We start from the raw sequence: 24458 nt of genomic DNA on the forward strand, positions 1-24458 counted from the left end.
TTCTGTCACATGCTGGTCAACAACACCCAGGGTTTTATTTGAATCTGATCCACATGCCTCGGCAAAGTGGTTCCATCTGTGACAACCTCCTGCCTGAGGGAGCGCTCCTGGGGTCAGCCAGGCCCTGTGCTGGAGGACGAGAACCACTGCTGCTCTGAGCAGGGTGATTTCAGCCCAGGGGTTTGACCCTCCACAGGCAAATCCTCAGAATTCAGCGGTATTTCTTTCCCAGTGGGGTTATATTCCCACAGCCCTCATTTCAGTCAGATTATGAAATACGTGGAGGGCTGATAAACCTATGGACACTGCTGCTTCACTGAAAGAAGGTTTCTGTTTTCAAGATCTCACCATCACTAGTACTTTTTGCTAAAAATCACTTGCATTTCGCCGACAAGTTGTATCTAAAATGGATGGAACTTGTTCTCAGGACTTCCCACACTATGTTTGCTGTATCTTATGTATTTGCTGTTATTAGACCGCCTCTCTTTTCTTGTACCAGGCCACCACAGCAAGCAGTTGCTCTTTTCTTCTAATTTTACTCCATGGAAACCAGAAAATATCATCCCTGCAAGCTTCTTGATTTCCCTGTCATATTTCATAATGCCAGACCACTCTGGAAGCAAGAGAAACTGCTAACATCCATGCCATCAACTTGATGGAAACAGGCGCAGCTAAAATTCCCAGCCCATCACACATGACGGCTTGTTCAAGACATGCAAAGGCACCGTTTAGGAAACACACTAAACCTTTCCATTTCCATCTGTTCTTGCTGGCCCCAGACAAAGCTGGCTGGGAATGGGGTCAGGAGGCGGTAGCAGAAATGAAGCAATGGGGTCAGTGCAAATGAGAGCGGCACACTCTGAAACACAGCATGGAATGGAGCTGGACATTCCACCAGCTCTTCCCAAAAACATTCAAGGAAACAACCCTGTGGTGACTAGTGCGGGGAAAGAAACAGGAGACCCTTCTTGCTGGAGATAACAAGCAACTGTAGGAAGAGCTGGGACAAACAAAGAGCATAAAAAGACAACGCCTATGGTGCTGAGGCAGAGAGGGCTCTGTGGCCATCACGGTTACCTTTGTTTCTATCTAATGAATTTGAAGATTTTCCAGCTGCACTTGCCAGCAGAGGCAAAAACACGCGGTGCTGGGACGGAAGGGAACATGCAATCACCCCATACCGAGGAAGACTGCAGGGTGTCCAGGGCCCGTGGATGGAGAGGGACTAGATGGGGACATGCAGCTTGGAAGCTAGTGCTCTGAGATGCCTCGGTGCTCCCAAACTTCCTGCCCAAAACCACAGAGCCTGGCTCACACTCCTGCTGCACACTGAGCCCCGCGGGCCCCCGCCAGCTTATGCAGAGCGGCTCCCAGGGCACCTCAAGGACCTCTCTGAGCCTGTAAAAGGTGAGTGGAACCAGTGCTGGGACCAAAGGAAGAGGCCTGCCCTGAACCGAGGACTCACCTTGCCCGTGGACTTGACGCCTTTCCAGATGCAGAAGTAGCAGATGATCCAGGCCAGCAGGAGACACAGAGCCAGCTCCCAGCGGAGACCACCCAGGTGCTGGATGCCGTCAGAAATCTTCAGCACTCGCCTCCTGCGTGGGGGAAGCAAAGGAACGCGCAAGGGTCACTGGTGCTGGCCACCAACGCTCCCAGCAGCACGCCGGTTCTCTCCTCCTCAGTGCCTGATGGCGCTGGGGAGAAGAGCTGCCTTAGTCACCAGGGTCAGGGCTGAGCTGAGAGCCTGGAGGAATTAAGCAGTGCGCTTCTCTGGAAAATACTGCCAGCCTGGCAGGTCACACATGGACACACAGAGTTCACCTGCATCTCTGGCATGCTGCACTCCTCAAAGTGAGGGACACACTGCTCTTACCATGCAGAATCCATCAAGAAGCAATGCTGTCCAACCCCTTCTCCATAGCACACTTGTCTCTGCTGAGGCAGCCACGTCACTGACCTCAGGACACAAAGCAGCACAGCATCCCGTTCTGTGACTAAGACCCAACCAAGACCACCATAATCCCCACTGCACAGTCAGAAGAGGCCACCTAGAGCATCCTCTTGCAGCCAGTGTGGAGATAAAATCCTGAGCTCTGTGATACAAATGAGGTCACATAATAGCCTTTCCATGTCACGCGTATGTCAAATCTTCTTAGCACTCACAAAAGTAAGGACTCGTCCTCCTCCGTCTCCTACACCACACAGCTGAACCTGAGTGTGGAACCCCAGGCTGCAGCCCCAGAAACCCAAGCCTGAGACAGGCAGAGAGGGACTTGAACAACACTGGAGCCCAGCCTGTTGCAAAAGACAGCGATTATCCCAAAATAAAGGTGCTGCTGGAGAACCTCTGTCTAAGGCTCACCGCTGCCCTCCTTGCCCCACAGCCTTGCAGGGACTGAGGGGATGAGAGAAGGGTTGGAAAAACCCCACTGCTCCCTCCGATACGCTTTGTCGTGTTGCTCTTTGCCTGCTTCTAAGGATGTGGACTCTACCCAGTGCAAAGGGTGCCACTGGACTGGAACTAACTGGGTGCTGCCCTGCAGCCAGAAGAGACCTGTGGAGTGTGCCGTCACCCCAATGGCAGGTCAGAGCTCCTCAAGGAAATGCTGGCCTCCTAACTCCCTGCCCAGGGTGGGCAGGAACAGACGCTGCATCAGAAGCAACAGACAGTGGAAATTTCCAACCCCAGGCTGCTTATTGCCCGGGGGTGGTCACAGCAGTGACAGAAACAACAACTTTTCCAGTGTCCAGCCACAGGAAAAGCAGCCTAAGACTACATCTGATCACTTGTGAGCAACAGGCAGAGGGAGAGCACAGGAGACAGAAAATTTAAGAGCTCTGAAGTTTCAAAGCAGTGTCCCTGTGCTGAGCCAAGGAAGCCCTGGGGGTGCTGCACGTGTGCTCCATCCATCCCCAAGGGTAGGGGAGGACAGAGCCCGCCATCCCTCCAAGCACACAAGGGAAATGCACGGTGGCAGCAGGGGGGCTCCCTGCAGGCATTCAGCCCGGGCTCAGCGCTTGGCTCGGCCTGCTGAGGATCATCAGAGATCCTGAGCCAACAGACCCTCGCCTCCGTGACAGACACAGAGCTACTCCGTACCTCAGGGTAACTAACGCAACGGGAGAGAACAACGAGCACGAGGGACCGAATTTCAGTGGGAAGTTATCCCACCTTAGTGCTTGGTTTCAATTTTGGTGAGTTTCTCTCCTCAGCATAAGTTGAATATTTGCTGCCCTACAGTGAAGACGTCACTTCTTCTATTTGTGAGATGAGGCCAGTGCACGTACAGACGCCACCACCCACCATGCCAGAGCCTCCTGGGAACAGGCTGGTGTCGCACAGCAGCGTGGACTCAAAGGAAGGAGGCTGGGGAGACCCAAAAGGCCCAAAGGTCCAGAGGGACAGGGACAAAGCATCACAGAAGGACAAACTCGGGTGGCTCTGAGGCACGTCAGCACAGCTCCAGAGCAACACCAGGGGCGCGGTGAAGTTAACCCTGGCGGACAGGGCTGCCCCGAGAGCCTCCTCTGGCCTGCCCAGCTTCCCGCCTCATGTCCTCTCCTGGCAAGGGTGGGCTGAGAGCACGTGCCACTGCAGTGCATCCCTTGCCAGGGAAACTGTGTCTGAGAGGGAAGGGCTGTCCTTCACTTACTCCCAGAACTCGATGACCGGGGACGTGGCGTTTTCGCTGGTCACGTTGAGCGTGGAGTTCGCCTTCTGGAGCTCCAGGCAGTTGGCTGTGGGAAAGGCCCAGGGACAGGAGAGCTGTAAGCAGCAGTGCCTGGAGTACAACAGGACCTGAAAAATCCCTCCCTGCCCCTCCACAGTGCGGAGACTCACTGACATTGACTCTGGGACAAGCTTTGTATAGTCCCAAGGCAGCACAAAAAGCAAAAAAAAAAAAAAAAACCCCTTCCATGGAAAGGCTGGCAAGAAATCTAGGACACTTAGGACGGTACCATTTAATTTTTCCTCCCAGCGGGGATGGTCCTGATCAGCACTGGGTCTGTGGCTAACACACAGAACAGGACTAAAGATGCCACGAAGGAGGGCACCTGTTTTCCGGGGAGCGCAGAGCAGGAGTGACCAGGGAGGTCACCACTGCACCGCACCGCTGCTCTCTAGCAAAGACCGGGATCAGCCAAGCCTCTCCCACGAAGGTGCCAACAGCACCGCAGTGACCCAGACCCCTGTCCCACCCACACAGGAGCAAGACACTCCCCTGAGGCTTGGCCCTGGGCGGCAGCGCGTTTCCCTCAGCCGCGATCTGCTGGAGGACAGGGAGAGGGCTCCACACCCACCTGTGTTCCACTCGTGGTCACAGCTGCCCCAGGGGAGGTCAATGGTGAAGGAACTGAAGAGATAAAACAAGGCCCAGGCCAGGACAATGATGTAGTAGAAGTTGAGCAGTACGACGATGACCTGTGAGGCGTAGCCAATCCCTGCAGAAAGCGAGCCCCAGAGGCAGGTGACCCTCAGGCCAGGGACAGGGACAGGAGCTGCTCCCCCAGGGTCTGCGCCTGCTGCTCTGCCGCATCCGCGCCAGTGCGCCGGCCACCAGGGCCACCGTCCCCTCCCCAAAGGCCACCGCGCCCCATCAGCGGGCTTCCAGTCAGGGCCCCCGGCCCTCGTCCTGCCCCCCTGGCACAGCCCTCCCTGCTGGAAGGGTGGCACTGGGAGGGACACCGGGCAGGGCTGGGCAGGTTATGGTTGGAACACCACCCAAAGGGGCAGAAGCATACAATGTCCTACCTCTCCTAACAAAATTCACTTTTCAATATTTTTCACTTGCCCTTTTATTTGGGAAGCTCTCTTGTTGGCACTGCACACCTTCTCTGGGAGGTGTTGGAGAAGCATTTAAGGTTTTGGCACGTGAGGAGGAGGCAACTGTGACTTTCAGAGAAATCAGGGAAACTGGCTTGGGGCTGGATAACTGTGATGAAACTGCTAGAAACAGAGGATCTGACTACTATCGATTCATGAAGAGAGCCAACACCTTCACCAGTAAGGTTCTACCCCACCTGTAAACTCACAGAGATGACAGAGCATCACCTCAAAAAACCCCAGCAGCATGCTTTAGGTTCCTCGTAACCACCAGCAGCATTTTCCCCGTTTACCTCTCAGAGAACAACCCTGGCTGGGCACAAAGCTCCAGGCCAAAGCTGTGGCCATGAAGAAGGAAACTGGGATGCCATGTAACAGTGAGAACTGTTTGGTGAAGAAGGTGATCCATCTTTCCAGCGGGATTTTGGGAAGGGGGCAGCCAGTGGCCCTCGCAGGCAGGTGGGCAGGGGATGTGTGGAGGTGCAAAACGACCCAGGCTGTGGGCAGACACCTCCCTGCTCGTCCCCGCGGCGTGCCAGGGTCTCCCCACCTCAGCAAGCCCTCCCAGCTCCCTCCACTCACCTTCAAAGAGGGGACAGATCTTCCTCCAGGCCGTCACCCCTCCCTGGCTCGTGTACTGGCCCAGCGCCGTCTCCAGGAAGAACACTGGGATCCCACAGGTGAAGAGGAAGATGAGGTAGGGGATGAAGAAGGCACCTGGCAGATTCAAGAGGCAGACAGAAGAATAAGCTCCATGAGGGGACAGAGGTCAGGCTGTCACCAGGCTCCTCCTGAGCGGGACAGCCTCGGAGGGGCGGCGGCTGGGGAGACTGGAAGATCACAGGATGCCAGGAAAAAAAGTTTTCCTCACATTTCATCTTCTGGAGTGATGTGATTCCATGAACAGTTCAGTATGTACAAAGAATGGGGAAGAAAGTTGTGACTAGCTGCATGGAAATGCAGAAGAACACTCTGCTGTAAAGACACGACAACTTCTAATCAGGTTGGTGGCTCCTTTCACCTTGACTACTGCGGCTGAACAAGCTGACAGGCCCACGGATGCCAACAGCAAGGCCCTGAGGAGCACATGGAGGCCGACACTTTTGCCCAGTCAGGGCTGCTCAGCCATTTGCTTGGCAAAAAGCAGCAGACATGCAAAGGGAGAGCGAGTGGTGCAGGAAAGCATGTGCCCAGAGCAGCAGCCAGGGCTGCCCTCCTGCTCCAGCCCTGCCACGGAACAGGCAGGGAGAGATTAAATGCTTCAGGCTTTTGATTACCCCAGGCTAACGTTCATCGCAGTAACGGCCTTTACCCCTCAGAGCACAGGAGACAGCCCCCACAAGACGGTCCACGCACGTCACGTGCCACTGGAGCTGCTCAAGGCCTGCTGAAAGGCAGGGACACGGGCCAGGAGAGAGGCAGACTCAAGCAGAGAGCAGCACCTTGCCTCTGGTGGGCTCAGAGGGCATGCAGGGCCGGAGGTGGCAACCCAGCCAGGCAGGAATTGTGGTTCCCCTGCACAGGCCTTGGCCCTGCCCGTGAGATGCTAACTGGCTTTGGGCTCAGCTCGGTGGGGATGTATGGGAAATAACACCCCTGGTGCGCCAGAGAACTCAAAACCCAGCAGGTTCCATTAAGAAGCTTAGTTAGCAGGCAGAGGCTGGGAAAGGGAAGGGGCACTTTGGGGACTGGCTGGGATTCCCACCCTGTGCTCATCTCAGACAGGTACAGAGCCACAGAAAACAAAAAAAACCAAAACAGCATGAGCCAAGTGGACAGGGCAGACAGCTGGGCAGCTGCCTGTGGACGAACAGGAGCTGACAGGGGTGCTGGCTTACTGCTCTGACCCACTGACCCTAGAGGCCTTCTCTAATCTCAGCGGTTCCGTGATACCTGGCAGGCCTGCAGGAACAAGGCGCAGCTGCCCGCATGCTGCCCCTCGAGCAGTAAACAAACTGGGGAAGGCAAATGGCAGGGGAAGTGGTGGTGCCAACACCTTCCCCTCAACTCCCCACTTGCAAAAATCACATCCCCATCAAAGTCAAGCCTGTTTCCAAGAAAGGTTGTGGTCATACAAAAGTTTGTGTTTAACTAAACTCCAGGAGAGGTCTCTGAGGCAGCAAGTCAAGCTTTCCAGCCCAGTTTTCCCTTCTTTTCAGCCTGCGGTCTTGTTTGTTGGGTGTTTTAGGGGAAAACCCTCCCAGCCGAGGCCTGGGCGCTGGCCAAGGCCTGGCCCTGGCTGGTCGAGCCATGTGCCATCAGATCCAGGGGTTTCTGTGCTAAAAGGATCATCAAGTCACTCTGACTTGCAGATTTGGGCCTATAAAAGCTGGACCCACTTTTGGGGCGAGTCTGGAGACCGCAGCTACGGGCGGATGCAGAGTGTGGGATCTCCCCAGTCACCAGGAAGGGTTCTCCAGGTCCTGGCACTGGGATGGGGCTCCCCAGGCACTGCAGGGTGGGCTGTTCAGGCAGTTGGTGATGGATCCTCCTCAACCCCTATCCCTTCTCTCATCTCGCAATGATTAGGTGCATTACCTTGCTTCCTTTTGCTCGCTGCTAAAGCCAAGCACGTAGTTTCACTGAATGTCTCATTTTATTTTTGTGTTGCCTTCGTAGACACGGTCAAAGAAGACCGTTCTTTCCTTTGGTGTCTGCGTTCTTTAAAAGGCCCCTGTGGACTGGCAGAAGAGGGGACAGAGGGAGAAATGACTCCCTAAGCAGCCCCAGTGCCCTCCCCGTCTCATTTTCAGCAGAGGGGCCTGGGGCCTGGCAGGTGTGGGGAGCTGGGGAGGGCGTGCAGCACTGGCAGCCACACCACCAGACAGGCTTCCCTGGTATTTCCCAATCAGCGGGGCCAGCCTGCCCAGGCAGGGCCTGACCCTGCCACTGCAGGGGAAAGCAAGAGCAAGCAAGAGCAAAAAGAACTTCTTTTGCTTTTCTTTGTTGTTTTTCACTACTGTGTAGGGCTTTGGTATCATCATCACTGAGCATTAAACGTGCAAGGGACTACTCCTCCTCTGTAATGTGAAAATATCCCTAATGAAAGGAAGAGTGACTGGCTCTTTGCACAACTCAGATTTGGCAGACACCATTTTCTTGAAGAGGCTCACATGTAGGCAGGCAAAGCAAGAGCTGAGAGCAGCTATCACCACTGCCTGCACACAGCTCAGAAGGGAGAGGGAGTTATCCAGCAGGGCAGAGCTTCCTCAGACTGATGGGAGTGCTGGCACAAGAGTTAATGGCTGTGGGCTGGAAATTAAATAAAGGCCCTGCACCTTTACGGAAGAATGGGAGAAGCAAGCGCCTGGACCAGCATTCCTAAAGGAGCATAAGGCAAAACCTCTGGCAACTTTTAAAATTCAGCTTGAGGCTGTCCAAGGGTTTTGAGCCAGTGCTGCCTGCAGGGCACCGGGTTCCACGGGAGCCTTGTGTCCTGCACCACCTCATCACACTGCTCTGCCCCAGGAGAAATCTTACAGAAACCGCTTTCCTCGCCACACAAGAGCCTCGTGCCCCGTCCTTGCTCTAACCTTATGGAAAGGGGGCAGGAGATGAAAAATCTGCCTGGGACTTCGAATTCCTCACAGCCTCTACTGCTTCACGGGACTTCGCCTCACGCCCATTTCTCCAGGGAAAAAAGGGCTGAGAAATCCCTTTGTGTCTTGCCTCTGCTGCTCATGCAGCAGCTCCCCTCTCCCCAGAGCACCCCCCGAGCTCTCCCCTGGCACCCAGGGCAAGGGCTGCCCGGACAGGATTCCATCGGTGGAACAGTACCCAAGGAAACCTGCAGCAGTGGGACCAGACACAGCTCAACAAGCAGCCAAGAAGCATTTCCCACAGAAAAAGAACACGGGCAAAATTTCTCCTTTTTCAACAGGGAAAGAGGCTGCCTGACCACCTGGCGAAAAGAAACAAGCACTGAACAAAGCACGGCGTGAAAGTAGCTAAAGAGTGTTTAATCCTCTCTTATGCCACTGGGATGAAAGCAGTTTAGTGAGGCCCATGAGACTACCCCAGGCTCAAGCCGGGGGATTTCAGCCCCGGCTCCTCGGCGCTCACTCCCTGCCAGCTCCCAGCCAAGCGCTGCTTCCCCTCTCGCCTGCCCGTCCTTCTGCAGGGCCCACTTAACAGTGAACCGCCAGACAGGGAGGGCAGCTCCCTCTCTCTACACGGCTCTGAGCCAAAGTTGAGAAAAACTTCGTGTCTTCATTTTTGAAAGTTTTGTCCTTTCAAAGGCAGCCACAAACAGTGGAAGCCTCCAGCTGCACAGCAAGCCCAGGTCTGCTGCCAAGGCACAGCGCAGCCTGGCCTGAGGGGCACGGCTGAGCACAGCCTGGGCAGCTCTGCTTCCCTGGCTCTGCATCGGCCACGTGCACCTGCCCTCTCAGAGCCCTGCTGTGGGGATCAGAGGCAGGGGTCCCCTCTCCCCCGCCTTGCAGCTCCAGTAGATCCCAAGGGGGCAGGAGAAACCCTTCACGCTGCCCTGGCCCTGCCTCCAGCACCCAGAGCACAGCCCTCCCTGGACACACACGGGAGCAGGACCTGTGCTCAAGAACCCCTGGGAATTCCCGGGGAACTTTCCCACTCACAGAGCCTCCAGAGACACTGGGGCCCCGTGGCCTCTCACAGCACGCCCTGCTCTCCCACCAGGACCCACCACCCGATCCGCACAGCGTGCCCGAACTGAGACACACGGCTCAGAAAGCTCAGGTGTCTCCCTGCTCTTCCAGCCTTCCCTCGGCATACAACCACCCATGTCACCAGGAGGGGACGTCTGCTCATCTCAGGGGAACGCAGCTACAGCCATCAGAAACCCTGGGATATGGCCACCGTCATCCATGTCCCATTTGGTCCAAAACAAGGCCCCGGTTGGGCAGGACCATTTCAGCAGGTCGGCATCTTCCCTTGGGCCTCGTGATTTGGGCGCAGCTGAGGAGCTGGCAGGGGTGGAGGGGTGGTGCTGGGCCCGGGTGGCCCTGGCTGCACTTACCTCCGCCGTTCTTGTAGCAGAGGTAGGGGAAGCGCCAGACGTTCCCCAGGCCAATGATCTCCCCAGCCACAGACAGCACGTACTCCAGCTTGTTGTTCCACTGACCACGCTCCAGTGTCTGGTCCTCCTCCTCTTCTTCCTCCTTCTCCTTTTCCATGCCGGGCTGTGTGGGCACCATTTCACCATTGCTGACAGCCCCGGGGACTCTGTAATCCATCCCACCTTCAAAAAGAGTTTCCTTCATTACAGTCAGCACAAGCTATGCAAAGAGGCGGAAATTTGGACCATGGGAGGCAAGAGAGAGGCAAGAACGTGCACACACACACACACCTCAAACTGTTCTTCTCCTTCTCCCCATACCAACTCCTGCTGGTTCTCAGAGTACACATGCATTTTCACTGCTGAATCCAAAACCAGTCCTTGAAAGCCACTATTAGTTTGATTATTTTAAATTGGCTCCTCTCAAAACACTCCTGTCTCTGGAAGCCCATCCTCTAAGCCCAGTGTTACACACAAGACCCAGCAGCTCAGCCTGGAGCTCCCACTGTGTCAGCTGTGGGGAACAGGCTTAGGGCTGGAGGGGGAGGACAGCAGGATCAAATACTTGACAAGGTATTTTATAAGGGTTTCTCTTCTCTTCTGCTGCTGCCTACCAAGGCCTGGTTTTACAGACCGTGCGATGGATGCACAAAGCACGCAGAAGTTCTAGATACAGGAAGAGAACAAACTGAAACAACAGGAAAACAAGTTTATCCTTTCAGTGGCAGCAACTGCTGCTGACAATCTTCAAGGCTGCGTGAAAAGGTGATTTTCACAATGGTGCTAGCAGGAAAAAGCATGCAGAAGCCATTGGCATCTAGAATCTTGCTTTTCTTGAGGTCTGCCCATTTCCTGCAAAGCTCCCCACAGCACTGCTCTCAGATCCTATGGCACCATCTCTAAATACATCAGTGCCAAGAGAAGATGGGCAGAGAGCAGGTGGGCACCACTTCCCTGCCTCACCTTCCCCCGAGTACCTCCAAGAGGTGGTGGCCACCGTCTGGAAGGATCAGGGAGCGTTGAGCCTGTTCCTTCCAGGCAGGATGCCCCGCTGGCTGCAAAGTTCCACAGCAGAAAGGGCGAGGATAGCGGTCCTTAGCAATTCCCTGCGTCAAGGCTGGGACTGCGGAGGACCCCGTGCCAAGGAGGGCAGCTTCCCCCACGCAGTGCCAGCCCTCGAGCCCGCTCCGTGCCCCGCGGAGCCGCTCCCCCGGCCCCAGCCTTGCGCCGACATTCATCCTGCCCTCAACTTCCTCGCCGGGAGAGCAGGGAAAGGCACTGGCAGCGAATGACACCCTCCCCTGTCCGGGGAGAACGAAAAAAGGGCAAATGGCACTTGCTACCTCTCCCCTCCCCCTGAACGGTCCCCCTACGAAACACTTCATGGGGACACGAAGAGGAGTAAGAAACACCGGCAAGCGTTTGACAGCAGCCGAAAGGAAGGGCTGGGAGGACCCCTCCACGCTGGAAAATTATTAAACAGGCAGAAAATGCTCGGTGACCTCTCGCCCACGGCAGCCCGGGAGGGCGAGGGGCACAGGGGGAGCAGGGCAGGAGCGAACGGGGGCAGAGGCATTACCTTGCGGACGGCGCTGTCGGGGCGCGGGCGACGGGAGAGGCGAAGGCAGGACCGAAAGGTGCCGGCTATTTAAAGTGTGGAAAGAAAAAATTCAGCGGTGGTGTAATCCTAGACTTCGCCCAACCCACATTCCTTCCCCCACCCCCCAGGGCTGGACAAAAACCTACACATGACTGATTTCATGGCCAGTGCAAAGGGGCTCGTTCCCCCCCGCCGGGGAGAAGGGCTCTCGCTGCCTCCGCCGGGCTCTGTCCCGGCCGGCACCGCCTGCCTCCCGCTCTCCATCGCCTCCCTGCCCGGCGCTGGCCCTGGAGAAAGGGGACACCAGCGCCCACAGGTGCCTCCGCAGCGCTGCCCGAGCCAGCTGAAGCGCCCAGACCTGCCGGGAAGAGGTAAGAGACAAAATCTGAATTTCCAGCCAACTCCCTCCCAGGGCTGCTCCTTAGCGGGGAGGCCACGGGCACAGGGCAAGGCGCCGCATGGCAGCCTGACCCGCAATGTCCAGGACTGTGATGTGGCCAGGAGCAGCGGCAGGCAGCAAAGCTGGAAATGAACTCAGCTGAGCGCTCTGCTGCTTCTTACTAAGGGCCCGAAACAGCCCCATTCGGGAATCTGGCAGGTTGCAAACTCTCTTCCCTCACACACAGGGACCTTTGCCACTGGTCTTTCCCAGAAGCAGCACTGCCCCATCCCAGCGCTCCACTCGGGAAGCTGCAATGGGAACAGATAAGCAAGCAGTAGATGAAAAGTTTTACAGCAAGGAGACAAGCAGCCCCAGTTACGCACAGCCAGCACTGGGCTGCAAAACGAGCTGCTCTTGCTCCAGAAGGAGGTTTTGGGATTACAGCAGGTGATGAGGGCATTAGCTCCGTGCTTAGAGGCCATAAAAGAGAAAAACAGAACAGGATATTATTCGTGGTGGATATGCTACAGCTGTGATGGTCCAAGGATATACATGAGACAAGGTTGTCAAATATTTTCATTGCATCTGTTGATAAATATCTGAGGCAAGAGAGAACGGGAAAAAATAACCCTTTTGGGATCGGTGTGAGGTGGGTAAAGCAGCTGCAAAACGTGTCTAGACAGTCTGAGAAGGCAGAAGGAGAACAAGAGGAAAGAACCAGCAAACACCGTGGCGTGACCACACGAATCTGTGGTAAATCCACACAGCACCAGACTTCCCGCAGGAGAAACGGGGAAATGGAAGAGAGGCAGGCAGAGGTAAGGAATTAATTCAGCCGAGGAGTGACCAAACATGCAACAACTCCTCGTTCCAGGAACAGATGCTTGGTTGAAGAGAGGCTGACAACAAAGGTCCAGGAAAAAGGAAGACAAAGATGGTTATGTTATTGACTACATCTCATAGTGCAGCAACTAATGTCATGTGATGAAAAATTCAGATTTAAAATAAATGTAAATACTTTTTCCTCCCATTGTGCATAATTAATTAAACACGGCACCTGTGGCCATTGCCACAGAATATCATTTGGAAAGGAACCAGGCAAGTCACACAGAGCTCCTCTTCTTCAGCAGCAATTAAACAGGGTGGTCCAAATCAGTGATTCCTGAAAACCAGGGAAGGAGGTTTCCCCATAATTCCTCTTTCAGAAGAGAAATCATGCATTATGGGGAGAAAGAGAAAACATCCCGTTTTGTGCAGGAACCACCTCACAGCGAATGGTGCGGCTGTTAAACAGGGTAAGAATGCAGGCATTAAAAACAACAGTAAAGGCAAGGATCTTGCCTTGTGCAACAGATTGGCGCAAGGAGAGAGGAGATTGATCAAGGAACTATTTCTATAGATTGTCAAACTACGGCGTTCGCCAGCACCGCTGCATGAACATCCCTGGGTAAGCACAGTTACTGCAGCGTACAGACAGCAACAACCTTATCAACGAGACGACAAGCTAATTGGCAGGAACTAATAGACTATGATAGGAAAATGTGCAGTCAATTACAGACCGTTTGACTTCCACCCAGTGAGATAAGGACTGCGCTGAACACAACAATAAGCCGAAAATGAAAACAAATGTTCAGTGTAAACAAAAGCAGCAAGGGGAAATATTAAATCTACAAGTGCAAAAGCAAGCTGGAAAATCCTGAGCAAAGCATGTTTAAAGTAAAACACCACTTCACACATATCCTGGAGTGAACTAAGAAAAAGTCCATATGGTTCTGGGAGATATTACTTGAAAGAGTGATTTTTTTTTTTTTAAATCTTTCCACAGAAAATAGAAAGAGAAAAGAACCAACAATACCACAAAGGACCAGTTAAGACTACAGAAAATAATGTAGTCTTTCAATACATGTTTTTGAAATGGTAGAAGGCAAAGAAATTGAGTGGGATTTTAATCGACCCACTGGAGGCAATGAAAAATCTGAAGGGGAAAAATGCAAAGGATGAAATCTCAATGTCTAAGACTTTGAGCGTAACTGTATCTAAGGCAAGGGGAAGAAAAGGGACAGTCAGAAACAAAGCTTTACCAAACAGGTTCGCAAGAAACAAATAAGAGAAATGGAAAAATGTGAATCTTTAAAAAAATATTTAAAAAGGACAAACCTAGGTAATACGCATGCTACGGTAATAGGAAAACAGCTTCATCCAGAGATCCACCAAAATAACAGCACTTAAAAACATTTGGATAGATACATCTACGTATATTTACGTGGCTAAGGAGAACACCAGGGAAGAGCTTTTGTAGCAGCGGGCGCCACCTGGAATTGTGCAAGCTGAACCCCCCGGCAGCTGCAGGGCACCTTCCAGTGCCGCAGGTGCCGGCACCTGTCCCGCGAGCATCTCTCCCATGCCGACCCCCGGCACGGCCCCAGGGGGTTACTGTGTGGGCGGCCTCCCCCGAAGAGGGACTGAGATGAGAGGCTGCCTACCCAGTGACCTCCTCGGGGCACGGGGCTGACCAGGCACCAGCCAGAGCAGACACACTCCTCCCAGCCCCACGGCAGGCAGCCTGGCTGTCACCCACCCTCTCCTGGGACAGCCATGCTGCAGCAAGGCTCCAGAGCAGGGCTGCAGATCCAGGGAGGCTCCAAGCACTGAGCAGCTGTTCCAGCTGTGCAGCTGGGCCACAGCTGGCTTAGACACTTCTCCCCAGCACCCACTCCGGAGAAGAGCAAGAGCTCTGGACCAGGGGGGCCACTGTCACAGTGCCTCATGCCTCAGGCAGGAAAAGAGCTGGAAAATCCTAAAGGCTATTGACTCATCTTGCATTTTGTTCCCATCTTTCTCTTTACCTTAGAACATTTGCCAAGATTTCTGCCTCCAGCTTGATCCCAGTCTTCCACCAGCAGCCGTGGCTGTGCTACCAGGGAAGCGCTTACAGCCCAAAGAAAGCAGACGTGGAACAAAAGCCTCTGGAGATAATATGATCCTTCGACTTTGTCTGGGACAGATGTGCACAAAAACTGGCTCCAGGCCACCCCACGAGTGCTGATGCTTCGTGCTCTGGGAGGAACCACAGAACCTACTCCCAAGTCCAGTCTTGTGGCACATTTATGTCCAGCTGAGCAGGGAACAAGTGCTGGACTTCTCTCCTCCAAAGCACTGAGCCATCTTCCAGCCACCTGGAGAGACAGGAGGAGGGTTTCAAAAGGCACCTACACAGAGGAATGAGGAGGGGAAAAGAGGAGAGGGAAATGTTCACAGGGAGACAGACACAATCTCCCACTGCTGTGCAAGTAGCAGCTACTTTAGAATGCATTACGCCCCAAACCACCAAAGTCTTCTCAGGAGAGTGGCCTGGGCACAACTGCTGCTGCTTAGCATTCCCAACAGGAAAAGCCATCAGCCATATCTGGCCTTTGCTGAGCACTGAGAGCAACTGTGCCCCCCAGTGCCACCTCCCCCTCTGCTCCTCTGTCACTCAGGACAAACTGGCTCCACGTGTGCCGAGGCAATGCAACCCTGTGAGCCACCTCCCAGAAACACCATTTGTGTATTACACTATCTGGGAACCAAAGGCCAGAGCAAACACGATGCATTTCCTCCACCTGATAACCGCCCTGCTACTGGCCTGATCAGCCTGAAAATGTTGTTCAGCTCAAAGCAACCACGGCTGTAGTGAGCAAAACTGTCACCAATACGCACAGGAAGGGGACAAATAGAGCCTGACACATTACAGGACCTGGAGACTGCTCAGCAGAGAAAGAAGCCAAAGCAAGCACAAAGGATGGATTCCTGCTTGAGCCACTAAGCTCTGTCCCAGAAAAGCATGTACACTTTGAAACTACAGTAGCAGAGGCACAAAATCAGGGCCTGCAGTCCCTGCATGACAGAAGATCCTGCTGCAGCCTTTCAAACAACCTCGTTCAGAGACAGCCTCCCTAGTGAGTAACTGCTTGCAAGAAATGGCTTGAGGAGGCAGAATCCTGAGGCTGGAAGAGCCCTGTCCTTGCCGGCTGCCTGCAGAGCTGCAGAGGCCTCACGTCTGTGCCCGGGATTGTGTGTGACGTACCCTGTGCTCTGCTCACTGGAGACAAGCAGGTGACATTTCTGCATGAGCCAGAGCTCAGGGACAGCTTGGAGTGTGGGCTGGCACGCTCAGAGTGCTGGAAAACCTGCTCCTGAGGATATCACTGCTGCTCCCCCACTCCTCTGCAGGCAGGGGCAGTGCTTACACAGTGCTCAGCACGTAGGTGACAGTGTGCTGGGTCGTCCCTCTCCATGACCGCGGCAGAGCTCAGGAGATCAGCTGACACTGAAAGAACAGTGCCCCTAGACCTGCTTCGGTTGCAACAGGAACCCCCAGCAGCAGCAGAGCTGCAGATTCCTGTCAGCACTCCCTGGGCTATGCCCAGTGCCAGCGGTTTCCCCCAGAGCAGGAGGAAGGCAGCAGGGGCTCCTCGGGTGTGCACTCGGCTGTTGGGAGCACCAAACCCCGGAGCAAAGCAGGAACATGCAGCACTGCGTGCACAGTCACAGGAGTGCAGGAGGCAGATCCGCACCTTACCTCTGCTTTGACTTCTCCTCAGCACCCCGTCCCCATTACACTCTGGCCCTTGGCACACAAGAGCAAGGAAAAGGGGCTTTTCAGCTCAGAATTCAGAAGCATCCTCATTTCTTTACGGGCAAAATGAAAGCACTGCAAGGTTATGCCCTTATAAGCACATAAGTACAGATACCTATATATGTGTTTATAAAATAGTAAAATACAATAAGCAGGAGCTGAGTAACAAGCAAAGACTCCTGAGCCTGAAACATCAATTATTTTGTTTAGCATCTCCTTCTACTTTTCCCTCAACTCCACCAGGTATCATCAGTTCTCAGGCCTCTTTCCTATTCCCACTTTACCAGCAACCTGAACAAACCCTTGCAGAGTAACGGCGGGAATAAACCCTGCACACATCTTAGGGAGAGGGCAGAGGTCACTGCTCTTCCAAAACCTCCTCACGGGCCTCCTGATGTGAAAGTTGATAGTTGCATCAAGCAATTAAAACCCACCACTTCGGTTTGTTGTTGCAGCCAAGGAGACAACTGGAGGGCATTTTCATACCAAGAACCACATACCAAAGGGAATCCTAATTCCAGCAGCGGTGCTGAAGCGGCCCAGAAGTGAGAGGCCCAGGATGAGCAGATTGCTTAGGCCAGGGTAAACTGAGGGGTGGAAAGGGAGCAAGATTTTGGGACCACAATGGTCTTTCCTTACCCTCTGCACATCCTACTCCTTTGAGGTGAAGACACAAGTCTTTTCAGGTGCCTGCCTGCAGAAAGGATGACATTAAAGCCATTGCCAGGGCAGGGATCTGCATGTCCCTGCACCCTGTCTGCCTGCAGCCGGGATGTTCTGGCAGGAAAAAGGAAAAACTTTTCTCAGAGGTTGGACAGGTACTCACTCAACTGAAACCTGACAGAAAACACATAATCTGCTTTTAAACAAGCGAGATTTGGGCAGTGATCTCAGAGCAACTGCTCATACTAACTGAAATACTCTAAAAAGTAAAGAAAAAAAGCAAAAAGATACTTTTTAATTCAGGACTACTGGGCTGGTAACTATTCAGAACACAATGTTTCCATTCTGGGACTTTTAATTCACAGCTACTGGGCTGGTAACTACTCGGAACACAACGTTTCCATTCAGGGGTGAAGCCAATAATCAGTTGACAGAGCGAGAGGCCTTCAGAAGTTTCTCAAAAAAGTAGTTTCCTATGCAAAAGTTGACAAAGTGAAAACTTGGGCATTCAAAAAATGGTCAAAAAGAAATAAAACACGAGTTGGGTTTTTCCAGCTCCCAAAAACCAGAATTACAGCAGATTTTTAAAAAATCCTTGCACTGCCAGGAGCTGCTCTCTCCCAGAAACATCGCAGGCAGCCCTCGTCTGAGCACAAGGAGCGAGCGAGAGCCCCCGGCCACTGCTCAGCAGCAGCAGTTTGTCCCTTCTTTTGCTCCTCTGGTCACCAGCAGCCAAGGCTGTGCAGGAGGGAGCAGAGACACCTGTGCTGCTGCCCTGGACTCCAACACGCACTCTTCCATTGTTTCTTTGTTCAGCTTGCTGTACTCCCTTTGTGCGCCCTAAATCCCAGAGTCTGACCATTCCAAGACTATTTGTAGCAGAAGCCAGAGGAAACCGGTGCCACAGTAGAAGGTAAGGCCCCAAGTGAGAAGCTGGGCTGTGTTCAAAGCTCTCCAGTAGGATACAAACCTGGTAATGGGTCACTCCAGTGGAGCCTCCCCTTCTGGCAGCAGCAGCAGCAGCACGCTCTCACCTGGGGCTGGTCCCTCAGCATCAGGCAGGGCGCTGCCAGTGATTCCACCTCTCCACCACGTGTCCTCAGCAGCCACTGTCTCCCCCAGGAATGTTTCTAGGCAAAGCTGAAGCATCTACCTCCTGCCTAAGAGACTAGCAGGAAAGGGAATAATAGGATGCAGCTCTACCAACACTGACAACGTCTAGATTACCTGAGTTTCCAACTGTACGAAGTGAAAATTTAAATCATTAGCTGACAGAAGTAAACAGTGTGGTACTCATCCCACATCCCACTAAACCTGAGCTGTTTCCCAAAGGCATGGCATGGACCTGTGTGGGCTCTGCTGCTACTGTCCCAGCCCAGCCCAGCTTGTGTTTCAAAGCCATTCCAAGCACAGCTCCTTACAAATATTTTTCAATAAATCCTTGCTACTTTCATTTCCTGTATGGACAATTTAACACTCACTAGTGCTGTGCCATCCCATGGCACCAAGCCCAGTGCTCTCCATGTCCTGCTGTGCAGTTTCCAGCTGCTGCACACATTTATCACCCTCCCAAAGCCAGCGTGCCTGGAATGCTGATAAGGGCTGGATTTATTGCACCTCCTGCTGCCCGGTGCTCCAAGCAGAGTTCCTGTTTGGTTCAGGCAGGCTGACCAAACACATTCTTAGTGACCACAGCTGGAGAGGATGTGAAGGAGTTCCCTGCTTCTCCTTTGCATCTAACTGCAGCAAGCCTCAAATCTTGCTTTTAGCAGACTACAGCACTCAAGTTCTTGCAGCAATTTTAACAGTTATTTCAGGAATGATATTAAGAAACTTTTTCCACCCCTAGGAAAACATCTGAACTCTAGGGAAAAATAGGTAGACCATTTTCTTGACAGACTGTGATGAACCCTCTGCACATCCTGCCCATTCAATGCAGAGGAGAAAGATGATGGAACCAATCCTCCTCAAACCAACACCCCGCCCACACGAGGGATAATGTGACTGGTAACAGTCACAACCATAACCTCGGCCCAAGCTGGTTGCCTTGTGTGATGAACTCTAAGGGCAAGGGGAGAGCAGTGGGTCTCTACCCTGACTCAGAGCAAAAACACACTTGGGGAGTGGATGGACAACCTACAGTGGCAGTGAAAAATGGGGTGGACTTCTATGCTCAGGCTTCAGCAGTCACCGGTTTGAAATCTTGGGGACGGACAGCTGCTAGGGCAGTACCTCAGGTGTTCTGTCTTACCCACCTGGGTAGCGGCACAGAGCGCACTCAGATGACATCAAACAAGGCTGGCAGAGGACAGGAGCAGCAGAGCCCAAAGCACGGGAGGAGGGAACTCCCATTCAGTTGGATCTCACCTGGCTGAAGCAGTGTGCTGATGGGGAGTTTAAGCTCTGCATCTGAGACATTATAAACCAGAGGACCTGGGGCTAAGAAAGGAAAGGAGACACCTCCAGCCCTGCAGGAGGCTGCACAGCAGAAGGATCAGCAGCAGGTTAAAGGAAGTTATTTCCCCCAGGCATCCAACACTTCTAAGCTGTTTCTAGAGTAACACATCCAGTGCTACCGGGCTCCTCAGTACATTGACCAACCTGCAACAGCGACCACCAAGACTGTCAGAAGGCTGCAGCTCATGCCATGGCTCAAGAGAGGCTGAGCTGGGTTTGTTCAGCTTGGAAACCTGCAGTCTCCACCTACCTAATGGATGATTAGAGAAAATCAGAGAATTAGAGAAATGGAGCCAGACTCTGGCAACAGGCACATTACAGCAGGTGAATTTTGCACTGGAGATGCTACAAAACCAAATGGGAAATCGGAGAAGTCGTTGAATACTCCTCCCTGGAAATACTCAGAATTTTATTTGACACAGCCCCGAAAAATTTCACCTACTTTTAAAGTCTGCACTGCTCTGGTCAGGAGGTTGACCCAGATGACCCCCCAACCTAAATTACTCTATGATGCTAAAAACTGAAAAGATCAAAGCATGTTTCCCAGTGTGCCTGAGACAACAGACAACTGCCTGTTACCTTATGCTGTGTCACTGCGTTCCAAGCCCTTCAGGTAATTCCCACAATATCAACAAAACTACCTCTGAAGTCTTCGTTACCAACGGTCCAGGCTGCACAAGCATTCAGCTACAGATCTGTCAAAAGCATAAATCCCAAAGGCAATGGTACTGAAGGTCAGCAGTGACATTCCTCTCTCTGCAAGCAAAGCTGCCAAATTCCAGGCCCTGTTTTTTGCAAGAAAAACCTGAAAACACACAGTTCGTACAAGCTATACAACTCAAGCCCTGGCCGTCTTCAGCTCCTCACAACAGCTCAGGTAATTTCTTTGACCTTTTGTGTCGGACACATGAAAAGAAATAACATCAGCAGTGGCACGTAGCCTTTGTAGACTACAGCATTAAGACGTGTACCTTTCTAGACACATGAGCTAGTATTTTTTGTGTACTGAGATTTTGTCCCCAACGCATGAGAGAGTTTTCCCACAGCTGCAGCAGACCTGTAAGAACATTTTTATCTTGGCCTTGGCTGGCTTCTCTGCATATGCTTTTATACAAATTCAAACTCCTAGGATCCGGAGACAATACCACAGCTGTAGCTTCGGGTTTTTCAACCACCAACTACAGGTTTTTCCAAAAGTTAACATTTATTCATAAGTTCATACTATCAGCAACCCTTTGATAGGAATTATGCTCTTAAAAAAACAAGCTTAAAACAATACGATGTAAAGCTAATAATGGTCTTCAGTTTATGAACACCTTATCCAAAAGCAGACGAGACATCTGTGACCAGAAAAAAACGTGGCAACCTCCTTCCAACAGCGGAACAGAGGCTCTCCAGGTGGCTACATGAGAAACAGCTACTAAAGACGTGACTTTTGCATATGACTTGCACATTTCTCTCTGCTGTTTGCTCCTTTCTGTGCCTGTTACGAGCGGAGTGACCACGGCCGCGTTGTAGAGCTGTTTGTTTCCATCCTGCTGTAACTAGCGCCATGCCAACACTCTCCAGCACACCTTCCGCGCAGAGAAACAGGAACATGCAGTGCAGGTCCACCCAAAGGTCTCTTTTCCAGTTGATGGAAATGACACACAACGGCTTCATCGCGGCAGGGAATGCAGGAACGGTGACCGGGATATGCTCGCGGCTAACAGGACATGCTAACCGTATTTTCCCTGTCGTGTCACAAATTCTAGGAGTCAGGAAAGAATACAGAACACTGGGATTCTTTAAGAAATCTTGTACTAGTCTACTTCTGGAACGATTAAACATCTGTGACAGATAGTTTATCCACTCCGTATAGGGAAACATTTATGTAGTACCATCAGTTAAAGCTTGAAGGAAAAGAAACAACTGCTTAATCAGTTTACTAAAACCAAGTGTACATTGAGAAGAAAAAAAAAAGAAAGTAACTGGAGGCAAAAAGAGGGTATGTCTATCTAAAGCATAGACTCCTTTATAAATAAGTAAACAAATAATACTCTTAAATTTGCTAGGGTGCCCGTTCAGCCACATGCTTAACCACAGCTTGCTTTCGCTTTTAACACCACATTAAGTCTTTAAGGAGCAGGAATTAGAAGTCTGTGTCCAATTTGCACTCAAAGCTCCCAAGACTCTGGATCTTCTGCCCTCCATTTTATTTCTTTTTCTTTTGCACATTTTCCTCTTCCCAGGTAGCAGGCACACGTAGAAGAAAACAATAAAGTTCTGTCTACCTGAGCTGAGTTGGTTTTTTTTTTTTGGATGGATAATTCTGCCAGATAAATAAATTTCCAAATATCAGGGAACAAGAGAAGGGACACAGAACAGTCAAGACAGCACACTTTCGTTTTTGTCAATATTTCTTTAAATCCCAATCCAGCTCCTAGTAAGACTGGACACTACTTACAACACTCCTAGAACTGCAGAAGAATGGAAACACAACGGGGAGCGAGTGGAGAGGGGACAAGGCAGCCCAGGGGCTGACTTCAGACATTCACATACACAAGGCCAGCATCCACTGGAGTCATTAAGGCCCAGATGCCCCACTAATAGGAACAAACCCAAACACAAAGGTAGCACATGAAATGTATTTACCTATTTAAACACAGGCAGCTGGTCAAGCTAGAATGGGGAAGGTAACTGCTAATTCCTTGTACTACAAGGAAGGAATGGAGTAAAAAAACCCAAGCCCACGGGCAGGTTTTTGCTTTGTGAACCTCTGTCTGTGCTGCTGGTTAACAGTGGTAAGTATAAAAAAATCAAAGAAAAATAATCTATTTATAGAACAAGTCAGTAGTCTGAGACATTTAGAAAAAAGTAAAAACAAGTCCTTCTTTAAAAATGGATTTACTAAAACAACTGTCACCCAGGATGACCCCAAGCCCTCTGGTCCTCTGGCAAAGCCAGGGGCAACTTCAAACAAGAACTGCTGCTGATTGTACACTGGTGCACATCCAGCAAAGCCAGCAGGGAGGGGTTTGCACTGTGAACAGTACCTGCAGACTGACTGCTGGTATCACAGGAGGCCATGCCCGTAGCCTGGTGATACTGCAAAGAGTTGTGAGTGAAACTTTTCACAGAAGCACATGTCAGTGTAACCTCTGAGGTAAGTGGGCTGTCTTCTTTCCTTCCCATCCCTGGGTACAGCTCTCAGAAGCTGTGCCCTGGGTGCTGTACCTCCTTGCCAGCTCCGTCCTGCGCCACGCGACCTTAACGTGCAGGAGGGCAGAGCTCGAAGCAAAGCCTAGAACAGGAGCGAGCATCCCCGTGGAAAGGGAAGCACTCTGCTCTTCCCAAGGTCTGGTCTAGCTAAACATTATCAACGCTTTCTGGCCCTCCTCAGGACAGGAAGATCGGTTGTTTCCCACCGAGGAAAAGAGTTTGCCTAGTGGGGTAGAGTTGGGTTTCTTTTTTGGTAAACAGAACCTTTGCTGATTTCTGAGATTATGAGCTTCTCTGCCCTTTAGCTACAAAAGAGAAATTAAAAGCAATTCATCCACTTGCTCCCACCCTTATAGCGTAGTGTTAGCTGCCTGGATACGGAGGCAATCTCATTCTCCCAAGACATCGCTCTACACACTGGGTTGGCACGGAGAGGCAAAAGATAACTTCCAAAGTCACCTCCTCGGGGAAACCTGGTAGGTCTAAGAGCTCCAGCCTATGCCCACCAGTTCCAGGCCAGCTCCACCGCCAACACGTACTTCTAACACCCTGAAGGGTCTAATCTAACAGGCTCGAGTTTGCTCAGTCCTAGAGAGCCACAGGCACACTCCCAGACGGCAGCACGCAGGCCAGGAACACTGTCTGGAGCTCCCCCCGGGCGGCGTGTGCATAGATGAGCTGGTGTCACCGCGCCCCGACGCTCTCCTGTCCCAGGGGAGCCGCCTGGGAGGGACGGGCCAACCCGCTGCACGTCTGTACATCCTTGCAAGAGAAGCTCAGGGCTACATCAGCTTCAAACCCTCTCCTTCTCAAGGGTTCCAGTGGTCCATGCCCCAACAAGTTCTGGGCACCGAGTCGTTGCTAACTCGTCTCCTTGAGATCTTCCATTGGCAGTTTGTAGCTCAGCAGGAAGGGAGGAGGCGGGGCGTGGGCAGGGCTGCTGGGCCCCTGCAGGGGCTTCTTGGCACAGTTTATGCAGATATAATCCTCGTTCTCGGCCATCTCTGGGGACACCCCGACACACACCTGATGGAACCACTCATCGCAGCCGCCGTCGCACTGCACCCAGTCCACCTGCGGGAGAGCACAGCACCAACACAGCCCGTTACTGACCAGGACACACGGCACGCGTCCTGAGAGGAAAATACCGTCCGTTAAACCTACCTGAGCTACCAGGAGTATAAAAGCTCTGGGGCAAAAACTAACGCCCCTACACAGCTTGTACAAACAAGCTACTTCAGTTTAGTAAAAAATAACTCTTCCAACAAACCTCGCCCCTCCTGCATCCTCCTTACACTGCAACAATACAAAAACACTATTCCTCCTGAGGAAGATGACTCAGCTCTCTTCAGATGAAAGCAGGTGTGCTAAAACTCATTTTAAATGCTCAGGGATGGTTACTTCAGCATAGGTGAGAGTCTCCAAGCACACCCTCTTCGACCGCATTATCAAACAGGGCTTTTCTAAATGTCACAACATTTAAGCTACAATACCAACTTTGAGCCGAACTTGCTGTAGAACAATTTGGAAAAGACAAAAAATGAGTTAGAATGTAGGAAGGAAAAAAATGAACGATTTGATTTCTGTAATTCCTTGAATAAAAGTACATGCTAATCGGAGTCAGGAGGCAGAAACTCCGATTTGCAGGGTAAGGAACACAGGTTCTCCATTTTAATG

The 24458-nt window shown here is 52.1% G+C and overlaps 2 protein-coding genes and 1 long non-coding RNA gene across 4 annotated transcripts in view; all 3 read right to left on the minus strand.

Annotated features, from left to right (window-relative positions):
• LOC136289935 (sodium- and chloride-dependent GABA transporter 2-like) overlaps positions 1–11725 on the minus strand; it is a 30091-nt gene extending 18366 nt beyond the window's left edge. Inside the window, 8 exon segments of the mRNA XM_066184236.1 lie at positions 1466–1598; positions 3657–3741; positions 4306–4446; positions 5411–5545; positions 9822–10043; positions 11440–11466; positions 11469–11504; positions 11607–11725. Coding sequence (XP_066040333.1) covers positions 1466–1598; positions 3657–3741; positions 4306–4446; positions 5411–5545; positions 9822–10043; positions 11440–11466; positions 11469–11504; positions 11607–11724 — 897 coding nt within the window. The 5' untranslated portion in view covers position 11725.
• Positions 11726–14938: 3213 nt separating this feature from the next.
• LOC136289936 (uncharacterized) lies at positions 14939–18768 on the minus strand. Its single transcript, XR_010720900.1, has 3 exons — positions 18094–18768; positions 17100–17154; positions 14939–15018 (listed from the first exon to the last, which is right to left on the minus strand). It is a non-coding gene; the product is annotated as an uncharacterized lncRNA (long non-coding RNA).
• A 1997-nt stretch (positions 18769–20765) lies between these two features.
• The window catches only part of KDM5A (lysine demethylase 5A), a 46941-nt gene continuing 43248 nt past the window's right edge, over positions 20766–24458 (minus strand). For both annotated transcript variants that reach the window (XM_066184234.1, XM_066184233.1), the window contains exon 28: positions 20766–23855. In XM_066184234.1, the coding sequence (XP_066040331.1) occupies positions 23643–23855 (213 nt within the window). In that variant the 3' untranslated portion in view covers positions 20766–23642. The remainder of the gene's footprint in view (positions 23856–24458) is intronic.

The sequence above is a fragment of the Chamaea fasciata genome, unplaced genomic scaffold (genome assembly GCF_029207755.1).
Source record: "Chamaea fasciata isolate MVZ Bird 193981 ecotype frontalis unplaced genomic scaffold, bChaFas1.0.hap1 SCAF_5, whole genome shotgun sequence".
In the NCBI taxonomy this organism is placed as follows: Eukaryota; Metazoa; Chordata; class Aves; order Passeriformes; family Sylviidae; genus Chamaea; species Chamaea fasciata.